This window comes from Pituophis catenifer, unplaced genomic scaffold (genome assembly GCF_029215685.1).
Source record: "Pituophis catenifer annectens isolate HBS135680 unplaced genomic scaffold, rPitCat1.0.hap2 SCAF_1, whole genome shotgun sequence".
NCBI lineage: Eukaryota > Metazoa > Chordata > Lepidosauria > Squamata > Colubridae > Pituophis > Pituophis catenifer.
In genome coordinates, this window is record NW_027256881.1 from 66,608,743 (window position 1) to 66,632,833 (window position 24,091).

The following is a 24,091-nucleotide window of genomic DNA, read 5'->3' on the forward strand; positions in this document are numbered from 1 at the left end:
GGGAGTGGACCATAGCATCTATGTTGACCCAGAGAAAGATGGTACTCTTTTAAGGAGTTGCTAACAGGTGCTATGTGATATAACATAAACCTTATAATCACCCCAACTTCAGACCTGGATCACTGCAGAGCTGCGTACTCTTGCTCTCTCTGTTATCCAGGTACTTATTTCACATCTCTCTGGCTTTTCTGAAATTTGGCTCTGTGACTGTGACTAAAGCACCTGAAGGCAGGACAAGAAGCAATGGATGGAAAGTAATCAAGGAAAGAACCAACCTAGAACTAAGGAGAAGTTTCCTCACAGAACAATTACCGTATTTTTCAGAGTATAAGACGCTCAGGACTATAAGACGGACCTACCTTTTTTGGGGAGGAAAACAAGATATACGCTAGTGCATGGATATGGGAAATAATATGAAATTTTACCAGTTTGGAACTGTTTTAAGTTTTTTTCTTTGCATAGATTGGTATTGTAATCAGAATCAGTAAGTTATTCAGCATGCAATCTGTTAGATGTAAAGCTTTTTTCCCCCCTCTCTTTATTTTCCTTCAGGTAACATTTTAATTAAGTTAGTGAAATGCTTTTTAAATTCCAGCTAATTGTTGATTCTAGACAGAAATTTTACAATAAAAGGACACAAAGAAGAAAATAAGACTCACAAAACACTCACAATAACTCTGCCTCTGCCTCCCAGCAATTTGCCTTGCAGCAAACAGCCTGCTTTAGTTTCGTTTTCAGGCTGATTAGCACAAGAAAAAAAAAATCTGCCTCCCAGCAATTTGCCTGCTTGCAGGAGGCCCGCGCGGCAATAGGCAATGGCAATCCCCGCAGCCTGAAACAGCTGAGGGTCGGGAAGCCGAACTAACCAACAATCAACTGCTTATGCTAATTAGGCTGTGCTGAAGCGGAAATGAGCTGCTTGCTGCAAGGAGGTAAATTGCTGGGAGGCAGAGGCCAAAGGGTGGGGGCCGGCAGGTGGGCAGGGCTACATTCAGACTATAAGACGCACCCAGATTTTCACCCTCTTTTTGGGGGGTGAAAAGTGTGGCTTATAGTCTGAAAAATACTTGCCTCTAGAAGTTGTAGGTGCTCCAACACTAGAGATTTGTCTGAAATGGTACTGCATAGAGTTTTCTGCTTGAGCAGGGTGTTGGACTAGAAGACCTCCAAGGTCTCTTCCAACACTGTTATTCTGTTACTGATCCCCTTTGGTGTACTGTCCCAAAGAGAAAAGTTCAAATGGTAACACTCTATTTGTGTCATTAACTGATATAATGAAGATTGATATCCTTCAAAATACAATAAAACCCTTGAATTTTATACCTGCTGGGACAATTTATTCCAGAAGAAGAAAGCAAGAGGTGCAACAGAAAAGATCAGAGGAACGGATGAAGCAAAATATTCTGATACTTTACATCCACTTCCTGCTGTTTCACCAGTTGGGATGCATGTCCTAAAATGGTGGACTCATTGCCTATCAATGCACATCAATTTGTGGTTCTCTCCAGGAAATGCTTGGTAATTACCTGTTGGCTGATCCTTGGAATGAGGTCAGCCCTCTTTTGATGCTGTTCCTTTGGAAGGTGATGTAAGAGTGATATTCTTGGATGAGTATCAGAATCAGTTGGGTAAGGGATTTAAGCTCTACCTCTTAGGGAAGCAGCTGTCAGAAAAAAAGGCTAGTTGCTACTTTAGGAGTTACAGCCAATCTTTGAGTTAGATAATATGATAAGAATTTTCTGATGCTGGGATGAACACTATGTGTGTGTATTTTAAGTATTCCATTGATGTGGGCAAGGTCTCTATGGAACCGGGACAGATAGTAAAAGATTTGGTTTTGCAGAGCATTATAGAGAAAGGGAGATTAATCTGATGGAAATGTAAACATAATGAGCAATTTAATTACCAATCTGATGGCCATATTATTTATCAGGCCTACAGAGTTATCTTTTTTTTTCCCCCAAGAATTTTTTATTTTCAAACAAAAACAAAAACAACATAAAAGCATCATATTTTCAAACAATTACAGACAGTGTAATTGTTTGTTAGCCTCCTTTTGTGCTCACAAAATCTTCAAAATATCGATATATGACACATGTTTCTTTTCCCAAAAAACAAATTTTTATACATTTTATCTTAATTTCACTTCATGTATCATATTTCATCTCCATGTTTTATTTTCTATCCAACGATAAAACAAACACCATATCAAATAATAATGATTATCTTCCTGTTGTCTTATTTCAAATGTCAATTTACTCATTTCAGCACACTCCATCATTTTCTAAATAATTTCTTCATCAGTGGGTATTTTCTCTCCTTTCCAATTTTTTGCAAATATAATTCTAGCCGCTGTTAAAACATTCACAATTAAATATTGCAGTTCTCTATTATATGTCTCTGGTAAGATCCCTAATAAAAATATCTCAGGCCTTCAGAGTTATCTTAATCTTGTAAAAAAAAAACCTGATCTTGTGACTCTATAATATCAGATCAGCCTAAAATAATAAAGATCCTCACAATTTGCGTATAGAAACATACTTGGTCAGTATAACAAAGACCAAGGTGGCATCAGATTACACAGGTGGGCTATGACAGGTAAAGTAGCCAGATGGATTAATAGAATGTAGCTGGAGGAAAAACCAACTTGGATGTGGCTAGGCAGAGAATTCAGGCCTTTGAAAGCTTAAAGAAGCAATTTTCTGCATGTGTGTACTTACAAAACCTATCAGATGCTTTGTAACATGAGGGGCTGGCTTGGCCCTTCCCTTCCCAGAATTCTACTATTGATCCCTCAAAGATTTAAATATAATGCTTTCAGGAGAATGGGATTTTTTTTGGCGGGCGGGGGGGCTCATATTTAACAACCATGAATTCTTTTCAGGTTCGAGTGAGTACTACAGTTTCCTGGATGTCAGGACCAGGAGAATAGTTGAGCTCATATTGGTTCTTTGCATGACTCTTTGGCTAGCCATTTTATGTATTTTGGTTTTGTAGTTTTTGATTTTGTTTTTGTTAGTGCCCAGAATCATTTTCTGTGTGATGGGCAGATACTTAAACATTTAAAAGGAATATTAAATATTTGGTTCCCTTTCAGAAAGGGACTTTAATACTCTGGTGGATGAAAATTGAAACCTCTGGCCTTAACAATACTAAAATGTTATGGTCTAAAAATTTAAATTGATGTAATACTCAACAGTCAGGTTAGAGTCAGGAAGAGTACAAAGTGATCATATTACACTTGTTCTTAAAGCATTTGCGCTGTCTTGCTGTTTGTTTCTGGATAAAATACAGAAGGTTGGCCAACACTCTTAAAACTCCATAACAGATTTGTATTCTGTGTCAATAATGCATATTGGAATGTACAACAATATCTTATGTGATGATAAGTGTGATAATTTATATTAGTACCTTTGCCATTATTTAGAAATAGTTCACACAAAACTATTCATTTAGATTTCTTCTTAGGTGATTAAGTTGATCAGCGGTAAAGTACTAAGTGACTGCTACTGTAAATTTGTCACCTTCCTAGTGTTTCAAACCATTATTGAATCTTGTTTGTAATCCTGGCTTTCAGTCAATGTTTAAACCAGGTTTGTGAAGCTTTTGGTTTGCCTGGCCACATTGAGTGAAGAGGAATTGTCTTAGGCCACATATAAAGTATATAATATAATGTATATAAATAACTGATTTTGTTTATTTTTTAAATAATTTTTATAAAATCTTGTGGGGCTGCATTACAAACTGTTCATGAACTGTGGATTGGACACTCCTAGTCCTAGTTTAAATAGTGGCTCATCCAACATTCCAGAAAACTCATGGGAAATAGGAACTATTCTGTCAATGGAAATGGAAAGCAGAAAAGAGAAAAAATATTCAGAAAAGAGAAAGAATATTCAGACTTATTTCATGTATGCCAAATGTGGATTTTTACACATATCATGGCTTCTGGGTTATTGGTTCTTTCCTTTCTCTCCCCCCCCCAATTTATTCTGATAATGTGAGTAAAACTGATTTTCCAAAATCTGTGTTTCCAAAAATCAGTTGGCCTGAATCTATTGAAAGACTCAGAGCTTTAACCAAAATGATAAAATACCAACAGTTAAGATGATCTTTTTAAAAAATGAATACACTGGTTTTAAAACACTATATTAAACTGATGCTGATATATTATTTTATTTATTTATGCATTTATTGGCTCATGTGTACTCTACCTCATTCTCAGCAAACTTTCCACTTTGAGTTATTCTATACTTCCTAGGTAAGATTATAAATTTACTCTTACAGTGTGGATTTTTAAACAATTATAATTTGTTTTATATCTTAATTTTCTTCAAACTTTTCAGCTTCCTACTTTAAAGTGCATAAGACCTGATCCTGTAAATATTTACCATAGGAAATTTTTGATTAGATTGTTTGGTTTTATTGGGTGTGTAACTGATCTTCTTTAAAATCCCATATTAGGAAAGCACTGGCACATCTGGAAGCAAGCGCTGGGTGTCACAGTGGGCTAGTCTGGCTGCTAATCATACAAAACATGAAGAAAATGAAGTACGGATGGAGTCATCTGCGCTTGTTCATCTAGAAAATGGTACCACATCTAATACCCACAGCTCTTTTTATACTATTATCAATCAATTATTTTTTTTAGTCACATTTTGGGTTTGATTAATATGTTTCATTCTTTTCAGTGATTCACTTTTACACAACTCTTATGGAACCATCTCATAAATTGCATTACATTTTAATTTTTAAATCTGAATAATGTGTGTGACAAGAAAAGAGGCTTTAATTTTGTCTATTCCTACTTAACTTTTGTTTCCATTTTTGATTTTAGATACTGACATCAATGAATCTGGCCTGTCAATTAGAAGTTCTGGCTCAATTACCTCTTTAACCAGCCTAGATCGAAAAAGGAGGACACTCCCCCAGTTGCCAAAGGAAGAAATTGCTGTTATCGAAGGACAAAAAACAAAAGTTACAGCCCATCACAGATCAGAGATAGGTGAAAAACAGGACACAGAACTTCAAGAGAAAGAAACCCCAACTCATTCTCAAAAAGAAATAGGACACGCCACTGATAAAAGCTTGACTAAAGTGAGCAGGACAATAAATGGCCTTTCTCCTAAAGTAGATAAGACGGCTTTTCACTCCAATAGTTGCCTCTCTTCTGAAAAAGAGAAAAATGAAAATGGCAAAGAAACATTTATGGTAAAGCAATCTTTAACTAAAATTCAGCAAGAACAAAATGAGCTGACACATTGGATCCCAGCTAAATTATCTTCTGCAAGAACTGCAGGCCAGGTTGAAAAAGGGAGAGAGGAATCTTCTGTTTCCCATAAATTGGATATGAAAGAAAAGGCATCAGGGCGTGGTGCAGGTAAAACAGAAGTTAAAGTGGCACAAAGTGAAGTAAAAAGAAGGAAAGCCGAGGAAGCCAAATTGCAACCAACTAAAGGACTTAGTGGAGATAAGAAGGAAGCCTCAAAGCCATTAGTAAGACAAGGCAGCTTTACTATAGATAAACCAAGTGCAAATATACCCATAGAATTAATTCCTCATATTAATAAACAAGGAACTACTCCATCAATTTCTTTAACATCTACCAACAGAGCAAGTGAGAAAAGTGATTCACTGGAAACAGATCCTGGTCTAGATACAACTCTTATTTTAAAAGATACGGAAGCTGTAATGGCTTTTCTTGAGGCAAAGCTGCGCGAAGAAAATAAAACAGATGAAGGACCTGACACTCCCAGCTATAATAGAGACAATTCCATTTCACCTGAATCAGATGTGGATACTGCTAGTACAATTAGTTTAGTTACCGGAGACAGTGAAAGAAAAACTACTCAGAAACGCAAAAGCTTTACTACCCTCTATAAAGATCGATGTTCAACTAGTTCTCCCTCAAAAGATATTTTAAAGTCATCTTGTTCAAATGCCAGTGACAAAATGGAAAAGAAAACAAAAGGCCGCTCCTCAGAAGCTAGTTCAAGGGGTGATGCACGCAAGATTGCACAGAGTAGTGGAAGAATAAGGCAGCCCTCCGTAGATTTAACAGATGATGATCAAACCTCTAGTGTACCTCATTCTGCTATTTCTGATATTTTATCTTCTGACCAGGAAACATGTTCTGGCAAATCACACGGAAGGACTCCTTTTACCTCAGCAGATGAACATTTGCATTCCAAAACGGAAGGAATTAAATTAGCTAAGTTGAAATCTTCTTTACCATCAACTGGGCAAGTCAGTAAGTCAGTCACTCTTCCAAGGCCTCGCCCTACAAGGACTTCACTGTTACGGAGAGCACGGCTTGGTGAAGTGTCAGATAGTGAACTTGCAGATGCAGATAAAGCATCAGTTGCTTCTGAGGTATCGACTACGAGTTCTACATCTAAGCCTCCATCAGGAAGGAGAAATATTTCAAGAATTGATCTGCTTGCCCAGCCACGGAGAAACAGACTTGGGTCTTTATCGGCACGAAGTGACTCTGAAGCAACAGTAACTAGAAGCTCTACATCTCGTACTTCAGACACCGTAATTAGAAGTGGCATTAGATTAACACCACCAGCAGACAGTACTAAAGTTTCTCCTAGAATTAGAGCTAACAGCATTTCTCGTCTATCAGATTCCAAATCCAAATCTCTGTCTTCAGCCCATAACTCTCCATCAGGTATGAGATACTTTCCATCTTATCTCTAATAATTTCATTTTTCAGCACTTTCCATTTTCATTTGGTCATGTGGCTATTAAAATTTGTGCTTGTTCTCGTGCAAAATATTAAGTCAAATTAAACAAAAAGCATTAGGGGACACACACACACACACACACACACACACACACACACACACAAAGAGCCAAGTACAGGTATCCTCAAACTACCACCACAACTGAGCCCACAATGTATGTTGCTAAGCAATACATTTAAGTGAGTTTTGCCCCATTTTATGACTTTTCTTGCCATAGTTGTTAAGTGAATCATGGCAGTTGTTAAATTAATAACCTGGTTGTTAAGTGAAACTGGGTTTGCTTATCAGAAGATCGCAAAAGGGGATCACATGATCCCGGGACACTGGACGCATCATAAATTTGGACCAGTTGTCAAGCATCCAAACCTTGGTCACGTGACCGTGAGGATGCTACAGTGGTCACAAGTGTGAAAAACGGTCATAAGTCACTTTTTTCAGTGACATTGTAACTTTGAACGGTCACTAAATGAACTGTTGTAAGTTGAGGACTATTTGTATGCTTTTTCACTACAAGAGGATTTGAAAAAAGATTAAAGGATTCTGGATTGTAGATTTGCTTCCCAGACCTGACATTTACGGTTCATTCATGTTGAACCTAAACTGCAGTGACCTAATTTTGTGTTGCAGTGTTCTACATAATAGCATTGTATGTGGCCTGCCCAATTACTCAGTTTCATACAGCTACTGGTAGTCATTGGAGTCTGCATCAAAGACATGTAATTTTCATGTGACTGGTACTATAAATGGAAACAGGCATACTTGCAAAATACTACTCTTGTGCCATATGATAATTATAAAGCTTGCTTAATTATCAACATTCTGGGTAGAATTTGAAGAACTACTACAGGGATAACATTTGCATTAATGTTTTTAAGGTCACACTATCTATTCAGAATATACCAACTGCTGCTTTGAAAGATTTATGAAATCACGGGGGGTCGTGTGACAGTTTTAGCTGTGATAGCTTGAAGAGGAAGTTGCTGTGCATGCATAGGCATATTTAAAATCTGACTACAGGATGGAAGTCTTATTACATACTTCTGAGCGTGATATACTGTACTTTAAGCATCCTTTCAGTTAATCCACTGGGGTTATTTATAAATCAGTTTTCATTTCGTTAGGACTTTCATTTGAGCTTAATAGCAGAAGCATCAAAAAAATTTACACCACTCTAAAATAAGGCTGAGCATCCACAGTGCATTGCCTATGGCTTCCATCAACCTATTTGCAATCTATCATCATCCTAAAATTGTGTTACTGAAATACAGTAGCAAAATGACTGACTCACATCATTTTAAAGGAGGCAATAGGAACAGTTTATCATGAAAAGCCTTCTTCTTTTCTTACCCTTTAAACTCAAATCAGCCTGTTTATAGAGATTCTCAATCATCCAGGTCATGGTTGTCCCAAAGGTGCTTTTTCCAAAAGGCAACTGGACTTTCTTGTTTTTTCTTTGAAAATGTATCACTTCTCATCCACGAAGCTTCTTCAGATCAATTCAGTTTTGGAAAAGCACCTTTGGTCATTTATGTTCTCCAATTGTCAAATTCTATGCATTAGGTATGTAATTCAAAAGAATATTATCCTCTGAAAAGTTTAGTATTTGTCACACAATCATATACACTGCACTACTCTCTCCCAAAACTTGGTAAGTATGAGTAAGTTTTATCTTAATTATACATAGACAGTACCACTTTTTAACTGTTGTTGTTCCAAATAATTTGTTATTAAAAATACATTTGTGATTCTCCTCGCTGCAATATAGATTGATACTTAAATTTTCAAATTGAATTGAATGCCAGAAATACTTTAGTGAGTTGAAATGTGTGAGTAGTGCTCCTATTATTTCCACATCTTTTTAAAGTGGTGGAATTAACCTAATTATTATCTTTAAGACAAATGCATTAAATCCGTATGTGTCAATAACTTGATAACACATTTTTGTACACAGAGATATATCATCTTCTTCCAGACCCAGATCCTGCTGTTGAAACTTACAGTGGTAGAGTACTGGACATCATGTATTTTGAAATTTTCACCCCTATTTTTTTCTCTAAATACTCATGTTGTACAATGCTGAGTTACAGAACTAGTTTTAAATATGTATTTTTAAAAAACTAATTGGAATTTTATTTGGAATAAGCAATTTGAAGGTATAGAAGAATTTTGAGTTCAAAGATATACTTAACCCAAGATGATTGAACTCTATTCAGAACTGTCCATGACTTCGTGTTTACAGTCAGTAGAAGTATTTTCCCCCTCCCCCCTGCTTATTAAATGTAAAAAAAAAAAAAGGGAATGTTGAGAATTTGATATTAAATCAAGCTTGTTAGAATTATCATGGTAATATTGAAAGAAAATATGATAGTCATATTTGGCTTTCCATTCTTTAAATAGGACAATAATCTATATTCCTAAACCAAATCTTTATTCCTAGTGCACAACATATGAACAATGAGATTTGGTGGAGCTCCCTCAGTGCACTCATTCCAAACTCATTTAAGGATTATCTGCCTTCATTTACAAGTCACAGTTATGCCCATTATTTAAACTTTCAGCAAAAAAAACCCCAAAACCTTAAGTTTCTAGAAGTGTCACCTCTGCACTTAATCAGTCTGAACAGACAAGACACCCACTTTTCAATGCCCCACAATTTCATTTTTTCTGGCTTTTTTCAATTCAAACCTTTATTGTCAGAGTACAACATGTGTACAATGAGATTGGCTGAGCCTCCCTTGGTGCACCCCCCTCCCCCCAGCACAGTACAACTCACAGTGAAAGACAAAAAGAAAATCCCTAGCCCAGTGAATCCTACTAACAAACACTCAGTCCTATGTGAACTTATTGCATGTTGTGCCGGCCCCTCAAGCCAATCATGCTATGTTGTTGTAGAGTTATTTTTCATTCAGGAGTCTGACAGCCCACGGATAAAACTGTTCTTCAGCCTCTTTGTGTGACTGCCTATGATTCTATATCTCCTTCCAGATGGTAGGAGAATAAAGAAGGGCTGACCAGGGTGTGAGTCATCCCTTTTATGACTTTAGTAAATAATTTGTTTGATTTGAACATTGCTGTTTGGTTGAAAAACCAAACAAGATCAGATCAGTTTATTCTTTCCATGGCACCTGAGAGCAAGACAAGGAGCAACGGGTGAAAGTTTGTCAGAGGGAAGTTCAGCCTGGAAATGAGGAAGAATTTCCTGACAGAATAATTAATCAGCTTGCTTCCCGGAATTGTGGGTCTTCCATTGCAGGAAGTTTTGAAGAAAAGATTGGATAACCATTTGTCCAGGATGGTATAAGGATTCCTGCTTTGGGCAGGTGGTTGGACTAAAAGACCTCCAAGGTCCTTCCAGCTTTATGATTCTATGAAATTAAGGCACTTGGTGATTATATGCCTTTAAGAAAGGTAAATACTTTATTGCAGGTAAAGACTAATTCAGGACTTTATCCAGGGGGAGACATAGATTCTTTCTTTCCTGGTAAAATTTTCATATACACTTACCCCCCTGGTATTGGGGAGGGGGTTGGGTTTTTTTCCAGTGGAATCCTGTTTCCCCAAGAGCAGTGTCAACAATAAAAACCCAGCACACTAAAATCACCTTTACTCTTTCAATCAACTCTTCCTCACCTGGCCTGGAATCCCTGCAATTGTCATTGACTTTAACAAAGCTTTCACTCAATTGATAAAAAGCATGCTTGACAGCAAAGATAATTGAAATTCTCTTAGTGGGTTTTTTATCTTTTTTATTTTTTGGAAATACAGTGGTATCTTGGTACTCAACTGCTTTGAAACTATCAAATTTGGTACCCAACATTTTTAAGTGAAAATTTTATCCCGGTACTCATCATTTGTTTGGTACTCAATGCACAGGCTAAAACTTGTCATTGTCGGCTGCCTTATGACTCACTACATTATTCTTTATGGGAAAAATATGTTTGGCACTCATCATTTTTGGTACTCATTGCGCTCCCAAAACCAATTAACAATGATTACCAAGGTATGACTGTATTGTTATATCGCTAAGAATTGATGCTATATTATCATAAGCCTCCCTTACATGCTTTAAAAAGGAGAAATCATTTTAGTGGCTCTCAATGTCTATGTGGAAGTGAACATTTTCTTTGTTAAATCTGCCACTGTTCTTTCTTAGAAAAATAACAGCAATCTCTATTGTTGTTGTTGTTGTTGTTATTTCCCACCATTTTTATATATAAACAAGGTTGTGAACAACCCAATATTCCTACCTCTGTTTTCCTCACAACTCCGTGAACTCAAAAAGTGCCCTTATAATAATTAGTCAATATCTCCTAGTATTTTCTAACTGGATTTCAAATGACACAAATTATAGTTTTTCTTCTCTAAATCGTCCCATTAATAGTACTTATGTTTCTATGTGTTGTCAAATATGCAGTTACACATTTTTTGAAATTGGCATGATTTGCAAAAAAAACATACAGATTCACTGTATTGTCTTAATATTTTACACTAATATTAATATTCAGTCTTATTAACTCAACATTGTATACAGAGTACTCTTTTTCACATTTTGTCAATTAGTTTTTATTATTTAACAAAATTCTATTTTATTTTTTTTTTTAGTTTCAAATTAGTCAGTAAACACTTTAATGAGGCATTTGGGGTTTGTTATTAAGCAACTTTGGTATGCAGTCATGTTGTTAAAGTCGTAATTGTATTATCTGCAATAAATACAACAATAATTCTTTCTCAATAATTAAACTAATTTAGTAAATTCAAGATGGAGGCGCTTTCCTACTGATTATGCTTCCACCTCAGAAGATGAATTTGGATCAAACCGTAATTCTCCTAAACATGCCCGTCTACGTACTTCTCCAGCCCTGAAAACTACTCGTGTGCAGAACATTGGAACACCAGTACAAAGTAGCAATGCCATGAAGCATAGGATAAAAGAACAGGAGGACTACATTCGTGATTGGACTGCTCATCGAGAAGAAATAGCAAGGTTGGCTTTCCAAGAAATAATAACTCTCTGAAAAGCAGAAGACATTAATTATAGCCTCTCCTTCACTTGTAATTTTGGCACCATCAGGACAATCAGCAGTGTCTGCAGCAAACCACAATTATACCAAAAAATGGCAACATGCAGTGATGTTAGCATGCAAATGCTTACTTGTGCCCTGACATCTAAGTTGTGGCATTTACATGACATCATTGTGTATAGGTTGTTGTCTTCCCCATCCTCCACAGCCCCATATGAAGAGTAATTATGTAACAGGTTTGTTGATGCAACTTTATGGCATGAATTGCTATAAGGTCTACACTGGTCCTTGAGTGGTTTTCTGAGGATTTTCTCCACAAAAGAGGATTAGGAACAGAGGAAAAGTTAATATGACTTTCTTTAAAAGTAACTGAAATAATTTATGCTTATTTAGACAGTCTGTTTACACTACTAGCATTGCATAGATACTTCAGCAAATGATGGTGACTATAAAGGACAGTGGGTGGGCTTCATATCTCCCAAATAAACAACCCCTAAATTGCAGTGCCTCTTTTGCAGCCTTAGTAAAACAAACTTTGGGGGTAGGTTTGTTTCCTGTCTGATTAAAGTTTTGGTTTTTTTTTTTTAAATTCACCGATCAAAATATGCTTTTAGGACTATTTTTTCCTTTAGAAAATCTCAAACTTAAAAATTGAGATTCTTTTTCAGCTTTGGAGGAAATTATAAAACAAAATGGATACCTTAGCAGGTTCCTTAACCTCACCCCCTACTTCAAAAATAGACCACCAACTCTGGTGGCTCTGTGATGTTCCTTGCTATGCCTTCTTCACCTCTTAAAGAAAGTGTGAGCTACTCAGACCAAAAATGATGCTCAACTCTGGATTAAATGATTGGCATGTTGTGTATGAATAGCTTTGCATAGTATATGAAAATTCAATTGAGGGTGGCTTCCCTAATCTGAAGACAATACCTTTGCCTAACCACACAAATAGTTGATTGATCAGTCAACACAACACAAGAATTATTTCAGATTTTTTTTCAATTACTATATATTGCATGGCAAGCAATTGGAATGTTTTCTATTTCCAACCAAACTTGTTATTCATTAAAATGCATATTAATTAGTTCTAAGAACGTATATTATTTAATATACTCAGATTGGATCTTTGTGAAACCCAGTTTTTAAAACACAGAATAGCTTATACAGAATACATATGCATACTAAATTAAATCATGTCATTTTCCCCCCAAGACCATATTTTATAACTATTTAATAAACAAAAGACAGATTGACCATGTAAGACAAGGGACTTTTAGACATTGATAAATTTAAGGAGAGGGAAACAAAGAGGAAGAGGTATCTAATAATAGATGAGCAAAGTTAACAATGATACTGGGAATGGACTCTGAGCAGAAAAAGCATGGGCACAGAGCCCTCAATTGTACCGAGATAGGATTATGATGAAATACTATATGCAAAAATATTTTCCTGGAGTTGTATTCAGTTAGTTCCTCCTGCTAAAAGAATGGTTTTCGTCAATGGAATGGGATGATAGTGATTTCCTCTGCAGCTCCATTCCTTTTAAAATACTTCAAAAGTTGGAGGACCCTGTAGTTCAAATCTGAGGAGCAAAGGCCTTTGAAGAAAAAAGTAGAGCATTGAATCACATTATGCAAATACATTTTTTTCCCATGAGATATTGGATTTCAATCTTTCTAGTGAAAGAATCTAATTAAAAACCTTGGTTAATAAGGTTAGAAAATACAGGGTAGTGGTGGTTGAAATATATATATAAGTATGTCTGCGTACTTGCAAGTGTAAAGCAGTATAAAGGATTCTAGCTCAAAAATGGTTGAGGTGGATTTATACAATGGTGGTTGAAGAAAGGTAAAGTTTTCATAGAGCACTGTTACATTGCAACTAATTTTGAGGAATCATTGAAAAGGAAAACTAAGAAAATGCTTCATGTTTCCAATTGTCTCAACTAGAAGCTCTGATATTGATCAGCTCCCCAACTTTGTGCTACTAATGCTACTTTAATCATCAACAGGATCAGTCAAGATTTGGCTCTCATTGCCCGGGAAATCAATGATGTAGCAGGAGAGATCGATTCAGTGACTTCATCAGGCACTGCTCCTAGTACCACAGTAAGCACTGCTGCCACCACCCCTGGCTCTGCCATAGACACTAGAGAAGAGGTAGGAGATCTTCATGGAGAAATGCATAAGGTTCTTTCTTTTCTTTATTTCTTTTGTTTTACTCTTTTGACATGCTTTTGATTACTTCCTCTCTTGTGTGCATGAATCTCAGCATTCTCTCTCTTTAATTTTAAAGTTAGATGAGCAATGATTGAAAGTTATTTCTAGTTAAGGGACAGATCTCTTCCTATGGTCAGTGCAGAAAACAGTTGTGCTTTGAACACACTTCCAGTTGTTATTGTTTTGTAATAACATCATTGTATTTTTTTTCATCCTAGGCACAGATACAACAGCTGTGCCTATGTATTCCCTAGTGAAAAAGAATCCTTAAGCATATGTCAGTGCCAGATATTACAAACTGTTATTTGTGAAGTAAATAAATTTATGCATGATTAGTGGTCTTAAAATGGCTTTGCATTTCATTAATCTTTGCCTCTCAGTAGTCTATAATCAGCCATCTAAATCTCTCTCAACAGATAATAAACAATAGAAATAAATTGACATACCTTCAGAATTAGCAAGTAAATTAAATCCCTCTCAGTACATAATAATCAATCTAAACAGACATACCTTCATAGCCATAAAAGTGTGCTATAGTGATTATAGCAGGACCAAGAAACCCAGACTAAATTTTATGCTTAGCCATAGAAAACTCACTTGGTGCCTTTGGCCTACTCAGTGTATCTCATACCAACTTATCTCAGGCTTATAAAATAAAACACCAGCTACTTTTACACTGAAAAATTTAATTCTTGAATATGACAGGGTTTTTTTTTTTCATTTTAAGAGATGAAAAATATTTTCTAAAAAAATAAAATAACTTGAGCTATTGTTCTCATATTTGCTTTGGCAGTACTATTAGAGGGCCCGACAGTGACATGTACAATCTGAGGAAATCGTACTTCTTATTTTCAAATTTTGTATATGTCTTATACAAAAATGCAAATGTCCATATTCTGGTTCCAAAATATACCCATCCATCACCTCCAAGGTTAATGTGTCTCTTCCCTAAGTTTAATATTCAATTACAGCAAACAATATACAGAACTCTAGATTCAGAGAGCATCTAGAATCAGAGATCTAAGTCCAAAATGAGTCTTTTTTAGAATCAGGTTGTATCTGGAGTGCTGCGGAAGATTTGCTTCCAAAAAGAGAAGAATTGCTCCTAGAAGGGCTGGGAACATTAGAATTTTCCAGCCCTGGAACATGGAGATTCTTGTCTTTTTGCTTAACTAACTCATAATGTTTTATCATTTAAACAGGCTGCTCTCTATATACAGTGAATCAATAGACACAGATCTGAAATCAGAAACAGCAAGGGACACTTCAACATTTCAGAAGATTGTGTCACAGGCTTTAAGATGGCCATTAGGAACTTCAGAAAGAGATTTCAGCAAAAGCACTAGCTGGAGCATATGAGTAGTCAAATGCATTGAACTCCAGAAACATAATCTAGTTGAAAGAATCCTACAGTAGAGAATATTGCCAACCCTGAATATTTCTCTCCATCAACTGTGTTGTCTCCTTTTATTTATTTCAACAGCTTGTACATGACTTGGTTAACATCATGTTCTGTGTACATTTTTGCAAACTGGGTATAACAAAGACACATAACATCATTTATTCAGTGTGGTTTTACTATGTTTGTGTTGGTTTCTCTCTCTTTCCCCTAGACATGTGTACTAAGCATCTGCTAATATAAATATGCATTTTTCTCTAAGATAGATAATGTTGATTTACATCTTTACTAAATACATGTAAAGCCCCCTCTTATGTTAGCAGTAAACTGCAATCTATAGTGTAGAATACATAAATAGCGTTATACACAGCATTGTTTAATATTTAAATAAGTATGTATTTCTGTACCCTAACACTTAAATAATGGGCAATCATTCTTTTGGTAACATTAATGAAATATTTTATTTTTAGTACATAATAAATTAAATATTCAAATCATTTGGGTGTTTATGTTTCTCTATAGCAAAAGATCATAATAAATGGGCCTCTGAATACATCTAATCAGTCAGCTTTATAAGACTAGGCTTTGCTATCAATCATATATATATATATATATTTGAATATATTTTTCAGCTTGTTGACCGTGTGTTTGATGAAAGTCTAAACTTCAGGAAGATTCCTCCAGTAGTAAATGCTAAAACACCAGATGGAAATATTCGGCCGAATGATCCCAAACCACAGACAACAGATGTACCTGAACCTCCCACAATTACACGTCGCCGAACCTGGAGCAGAGATGAAGTAAGGATTCATATTTTATGTAAAGAACCAAACAAAAATGGCACAGAATTGCTAATTTTCAGCTTTCAGTGCTAAACCACATAGAGTGAACTGTCATTTTTAGGTAGGACATCAGATAATAAAATTCCATTGTGTATCTTAATGCTTTTCTTGCGCCACAGGCAGCTTTACTTTGATTGAGGGCAGGAGGTATGGGTTAACGAAGACAAAACACTGAAGTAAAAGTCTTCTGGTTGACAGAAAAGGACACGGGGAGGAAGAAGCACAAAATAATAGCCTAAATGGAGAAAGCCATAGTTTTATTATCATGTTTGAGCCAGATATTCTGGACTGCAATTCATTCATTCTTCATGTATTTATTTCTCAAATTTATAAAAATCACACTCTTTCAATCATTGGAACTAAATGTACAAATTCTTTATTATATTTTAAAAACTAGACTCATATTTTACGCTTAACCATGCTATTGAAATGCACTCACATTACTTTTTAAAATTCTTCACTAAATTGTATCCAATTTAACATATTTGTATTATTAAAATAATTCCATTTTATCTAGCATGTGTTTGCTTCTACATTTTACATTGCGCTGATTGTTGCTGACATTAGAGCAGGGGTGTCAAACTTACGACATCACGACGGCATCACGTGACGTATCGGGACTTTTTCCCCTTCGCTAAACCGGGTAGAGTCAGAGCCAGCACGTGATGCATCCTGCCCGCGGGCCATGCATTTCACACCCCTGCATTAGAGAACATGGGTGGTTCTCAAGTTACAACCACAATTGAGCCCAAAATTTCTGTTGCCAAGCAAGACAGTTGTTAAACGAGTTTTGTCCCATTTTATAACCTTTTTTACCACAGTTGTTTTTTTTTATTGAAAAAGTTTTTCAAATACAAATTTTCCCCCTTTCCCCCCCCTCCTCCCTAACCCCCCCCTCCCCCTCCCCTCCCCCTGTGGCTTCTTCAGAGTACAACCCAAATTCATAACAGATTATATAATACTTTACCATCCCCTTGCTCCATCCCCCATATGCTGACCCTTTCTTTCTAATAATATTATTATATCCCCCTTATACTATACATTTCGAAATAACATTCTACTATAACATTATATAATAACTCCTAATTTAGCATAGTAATATTATTATATCCCCCAATTTAACAATTTTTACTCATGATCTACTCTTTTACTCCTCCCCCATACATGTATCTCTTAAATCAAATCTTTTTTGTATATTAATATGACATTTCAAAGCAACCTTCCACTATAAAACTATATAATAAATCCTAATTTAACATTTATTCGACTCATAGTCTCCCCATTTCCTCCACCCCCATAGATATATCTCTTAACTCAAATCTTTTACATATATTCATATCTAAACATAATAGATATATTAATATAACATAATATCCCTTTTCTTCAACTAAACCATCAATAAGCTAACCTATCTCCACCCACATTCCTATAGAACTACCATACATAATAATTCTTGATCTCTTTATTCTTCTGCCCACACCACTAAGAAGTATTCCCTTATATAAATAAAATCCTCATATGACTTTAAACTTGTATTCCATATAATATCTTCTGTAGTGTCTTTCAGCTGGATTGTTAACTCCATCATCCATATTAGGGTAACATCACATCCTAATTCCAACAGTATGTTCGGTATCTTCAATTACCATCTGCCCCCATCAACAATAGATGTCTTGATATATAAAAAACAACCACCCGAGTGACTTTATATTTGTATTCCATATAGTGTCTATAGTAGTGTCTTTCATCTAAATTATTAATTCCAACCACCGTAATAGAGTAACGACCAGATCTTCTGCGTGCCCCAATCCCATAACTCTCTTGCCTTGTAGCTCAACATAAACGTAATACATTTATCAAAGAATCCAAAATAGATAATTCCAATCCATTCAGTTTAAGGCCCTTTTCACATCCCAAAAGTACAGCACTGCAGAGGTCTGTCACTGTCCTCAGGATAATATAAATCAATACTTTGCCTCAGCAATCTTTTCTTATATTCAATCATCTCTTAGATAACTGGCATTGCACTGTTGTTTAGTTTAAAAGTTTTTTGTTTTTGTAAGACCTGCTTCTTCTTTTCTTGACTTTTTGTGGGTTAGATCTCCATCCTGATTTCCTTTCTATAAATTGTATATCAACTATTTACCTTTTTTACCACAGTTGTTAAGTGAATCACTGCAGTTGTTAAGTTAGTAACATGGTTGTTAAGTGAAGCTAGGTTCCCCATTGACTTTGTTTGTCAGAAGATCTCAAGAAGTGATCACATGATCTTAGGACACAGCAACAGTCATAAATATGAACCAGTTGCTAAGCGTTCAAATTTTGAACACGTGACCACAGGGGTGTTGCTACTGTCATAAGTGTGGAAAACAGTCATAAATCACTTTTCCAGTGCCGTTGTAACTTAATGATCACTAAACAAATAGTTGTAAGTCAAGGACTGCTTGTACAGTTTTTCCATATGTAGAGCCACTGGGTTCATCGCTGCTTAATTAAGGATGTTTATTTCTGTAGAGTAGATTCTTTCTTAAATTCTAATGACATTTTCTTGAATTGTAAGTTTTCCATCCCCAAACTTTACAAACTAATATAATACAATATTTGCAATAATATATAAAATAATAATTTCAGTGTAGTTAGTTTGAAGTTATTTTACATTAGGCGTATGCAAGATCAAATATATTCTGCATTCTGCAGACATTCCAGAGAATTCCAGAACATTCCATTCCTCCTTCAAATAACTCTGTTGTGGGATTGATCCAGAAGCTAATATTTGAATACCTCAGAAGCAGTTTGGAGCATGTTCAATGCGGCATTCTGAGTTAAATAGGCCTGTATAAGTCCTGGACTGTTTAAAGGATTATCTTTCTACTTCTACATTAATTCATAGAGTAGAAGAAGGTTTAAAATATATATTTTGGACATTTATTTAATGCTATCTAAGTAAAAGATCATCATGGTCTCACATTCCATCTAAGTGAAATTATATGACAGAAATGACATCGAGCACAATGTGGAAAAGTGAATTAGGATAGTTGGTTTTGCTTTTTGTAAGAATAAAATTTTTTATTACATCAATTTAAAATTTCATTTTTTAAAATTTTCAGGTTATGGGAGATACCTTGCTGCTGTCCTCAGTCTTCCAGTTTTCTCGGAAGATTCGGCAATCTATAGATAAAACAGCTGGTAAAATAAGGTACCCTATTTTCTTTAGCCAAAATACTGTTTAATACTGCTATTAAAATTGTTATATTTACTATGGTGGTGCAAATCCTTTGAAAGAACTGTAGAATATACTGTATTACTTATTGCATGGGGTATACTGTTAAAACACTTCTAGAATAACAACTGTGTAGTGACCAATACTTGAGTTTTAAGAACAATTTAACTTTTATTATTACATAATATTTTTGATGTTATAACAAATACATTTGTTATGTACATGGCTGTAATATATATGTGTGTGTGTGTGTGTGTGTGTGTGTGTGTGTGTGTGTGTGTGTGTGTGTATAGTTAATATTTCGGGTTTCTTCCCATGTAATTGTGGATATATCCCTAAAAGGGTAGAAGCGACGTTTCGGCAGAATCCCATCTGCCATCATCAGGCTTATATTATATTATATTATATTATATATATATATATATATGCATATTCTTTCTAGCCAGGTTCTACCTACATAAACCAAGATGTTCTACTGCCCATCTTAGCTTACGTAGGTAAAACCTGGCTAGAAAGAATATGCACATAAAAGCCTACGAAAAAGAAAAAGAAACATATATATATATATATATATATATATATATATATATATATATATATATATATATATATATATATATATATATATAAATATAAATAAATAAATCTCAGGTGTTTTCCTGCGTCATTATAAGTTTGTTAGTTAAAATGTTTAAAATCCTGGCTAAGATCACAGCTCAGAATCACCCGAGATTTTAACTTTTTACATACACACACCCGCGAAAACTTAAGAAGACATATACATACATACATACATACATACATACATACATACATACATACGTAGGTCTTTGGTTATTCGGGTCTTCTCCCACGTAAAATTGGAAGTGTCTTGGCGACGTTTCGACGAAGTCTCATTCGTCATCTTCAGGCTGGTGTTCTCGGCTTCGTGCTTCCTGGAAGACCTACATACAAACACCCGCGAAAACCTGAGAAAAGAAATATATATATATATATATATATATATATATATATATATATATATATATATATATATATATATATATATATATATAGACGAGTTAAAATATAACTCTTAAAAAAGAGTTATAAAATATAAAAATATAATTTTATTTTCTGGCTTAAAATTGAGGAAGAGTACTGTCGATTAAGAAATAAAAGGAAGAAAAAAAAGAATGTAGCCTTCATGCTTTACAGAATGTATGCATGTATGTATGTATGTATGTATGTATGTATGTATGTATTTATATATGTTATTTCCACTATGATGTAACTTCTTTTAATGTAAATCATACAGAATTGACATTATTAAATACTATTTATACTTGAAGTTTGTTAGCAATATGAAGAATATGTCTATTGCCAGTTTTTAATCTCTGCTTTTACTATCAGGAGATGATATTTTTCCCCTTTCTAGTGACTTAGCCATTTTTACCCAACATGTAGTGTGCTTTTCTTTTTTCATTTTTTTTAGCTACTATTCTCACATTTTTGAAATAACAGTTATTTTTCTATGTACATGTCATGACTATTTCTTTATAATAATATTCTATTGTAACTTGTCTATTTATCTTTCTACCCAGGAATTTATCTGGATAATTTCCCCCCCAAAAAATAGAAATATTGTTACTCTTTCACAGTGCATTATCTCAGTCAATTATATGACCCTAAAAGATAGAACAGTTATGAAATGTTCATATTACTGATGTGGGAATGCAACCAAGAAAATATAATTCGGTTTAAATTCATTCTGAATCTGAATAGATCCATTTAGATACGAATTAAGAATCCATTGATGATACATCTGCAGATAATATTCTGCTTTTTAAACACATTAGTCTTACCCAATTTCTGTATTTTATCCATGCATCAGATAATTACATGATGTAGAAGAGTTAGATCATTGTTGTATTTTGAATACATTGTTGTATTTTACAAGCTTTCCTCCTATAAATGTTTTTCTGTTTTATAATATACTATCTATTCTAAGATTTTTTAATATTACCTATTTTTACTGTAAGTATGCAGTCATGAAAAACTGAGAATGGCAACTATTGTTGGCCGTTGCATATAAATAGCAATTCAAGGCAAATTGCTAATTAGGAGCACACAGGGCTTGATTATTTCTAGCACGTAAATTAGAATAAATAATGAACCTTGTACGGTCCTTGGGTATAATTTAAAATGATTGTTGTTTTTCCTGGACTTTTAATTATTGTTATATGTTTATGATATGTTTACCATTGTATTTTGTCAGTTGTCCAGAGTCATAACTGGGGCAGTTCATAAATTTCATAAATAAATAAGCATGAAAAACTTGAATTCCTGCAATTCTGCAGATTTTTCCTGAATATGCAGGAATTAAGAGAAATAGCAATATTTTCCAGAAACAATGGAATAGCTACTTTCCTCATATATTCTCTCTCTCCATACAACTACATGGGTAAAATTAAATTTGTCTACCACACAACTTTCTGGAAAAGTCACAACAATCAAGGAATTAGAGCATTAGCTTGTCAGTCAAGTGCAGCCTACAGAGGTAAGCCATTAGGTATGACTAAATCTAAGTAGTCATATACTTTGATTTGTTCTTCACAGAATCATCAATATAAAGCTGTTCATCTCTGAAATAACTTTTTCCCCCACTGTTGTCTTGTTGATATGGGAAATGAAAGCCTAGAGTTGCATTATGACTCTAACAACTACACATAGGGTTGTGGCAACTAACCTATTCAGTGATTCAGCTATTAGACACTGACTCTGTTTAGACACAATATTGTCTGATAGAGATTTACTGTTTTAGGAATAATCCATGTGCCAGAAGAGAACTTGTTTCAAAATATACAAAACCTTCTTCATATTTTCAAGTTCCCTCCAAAACCAGATATCAAAACTTCTGTTTGGATACATATATCACAGACTTACCTGCCACAATAGCAATATTTGATATCGAATGGTAAAATAAGTGTAATAGCTTTGACTTACATGAAGTTTATATTCTTGCAGTTGTAAACATTTAAAAACATTTAAAGTAGAATTTAATTTAATTCATTAACTTGTAGAAGGGGGTATGTTTTCAGCAAATTAGCTTTCATCTGAGGAAATGTGTCTGTAAGTTGAAATATTTTGAGGTTTGGAAGAAAATTGGTTTATTGCATTAATATACAGGCACATAGTAGCACAAATACCTGGGCTTCTGAAAATAAGCAGACATTCAGAGACTGCTGTTAGTCAGTGGAATGGTGATTTTTCTGTAACGGCTCCAAGAGAAGGAAATTTTACTTTGCCTTTCAAATATATTACAAGGACAGATATATTATACCATAAGGATAAAAAGGTCCCCCCCAGTAGCTTTTAGAAAATCGGTGAAAATCGAGCTATTTCCATAAACCTTTCAATAACATCCTGTGTGCCTCTTGTTCTTTGTCTTAATTTTCTTCTCCTATTTTTATTTTATTTTTGCGATAAAGGCAAAAATTGGAAAATGAAAAGATCTGCAAATATTTAAAACATATTGGAACGAATGCCAATAAAGCTTTTTTGAGGAGACTGTTGCAAAACTAGGAAACCAGCAGTGCAAAATTCTCCCAGTTTTAATAAACTGAGGATAAAACATGTGCATACATGAAATTGGGATGGGGACACAAGTCGAAAACCATTGTAGTAACCACTATGATGATCTTTGAAGGAACATTTCAATTTTACAGTTTCAGCTAAAATAGCTTTTTTGAACAAACCCAATGACATGGCCTGTGGCTTCTAATTGTTGGAATAGAGTATGCGGCCCCTTTGCTTCAATCAGCATCAAGGGCTATGCATACCTGTGTCCTATTACTGAAGTGGAGGATGCCTATTGAGGCAGCTCAGCTAAACCTCAGCATGCCATCAAGAGGTTTATCTTCAGGTAGTGATATACCTCAAGGTAAATTGCAGCCAAACCATATATTTTAGATGGGTAGGTATTGGGAAGGCTAGTAAAAAGAGGTGCAGATGTAGATGAGAGGAAAAATTTGCAGATGCTAGGGAAATTGCCTCCATGGCTATAGGTTCCACCTGTATATCTAGGAGAAGCCATGGATACAAGAGGAACCCTAAGTTGCAAATCTGCTCACTCTGGGGGTGGTGCTGCTTGATCAAGAGATGTTACATAAACAGCACTCCCTATTAATTGGGTTCAGCTTCAGTCTGTTTCATGATTGATTTCATCATTCTACAGAGTCTAGGTACCAAGACTTTTACAATATTATCAGCTTAGGTTGGGATGGCCACATCGTTTAGCATATGGATATTATGCAGTATTATAATGCATGATTTCTCCCAGCAGCTTCATATAGTTGTTAAATAATAAGGGGAGACAAAAGAACTCCATGTCCCTCCATATATAGGAGGCCACTTGATCAATTCTCTTTCCTTTTAACACCAATTGAAACCAACCAACCACTGTGGAAGGTGTAGAATCCCTGAAGGACAGTGGTCGCAAAGCTCAATTCCCATAGATACTCAAAAAGGATACCACGATTGACGATGGTCCTGAAAGCTGCTGTGAGACTCTGAAGCACCAGAAGGGGCACAGTAACCCGTTCCCTCCCCCCCATGTTCTGACAAAATATCACAATCAGTGGTGCTTCTGTTCTATGTGCA

The 24,091-nt window shown here is 35.1% G+C and overlaps 1 protein-coding gene across 1 annotated transcript in view; it reads left to right on the plus strand.

Moving 5' to 3' along the window:
- The window catches only part of CEP170 (centrosomal protein 170), a 93,463-nt gene that overhangs the window by 65,332 nt on the left and 4,040 nt on the right, over window positions 1-24,091 (plus strand). The window contains exons 13-18 of the mRNA XM_070950587.1: window positions 4,465-4,591; window positions 4,838-6,673; window positions 11,499-11,733; window positions 13,782-13,929; window positions 16,021-16,188; window positions 19,338-19,426. Coding sequence (XP_070806688.1) covers window positions 4,465-4,591; window positions 4,838-6,673; window positions 11,499-11,733; window positions 13,782-13,929; window positions 16,021-16,188; window positions 19,338-19,426 — 2,603 coding nt within the window. The remainder of the gene's footprint in view (window positions 1-4,464; window positions 4,592-4,837; window positions 6,674-11,498; window positions 11,734-13,781; window positions 13,930-16,020; window positions 16,189-19,337; window positions 19,427-24,091) is intronic.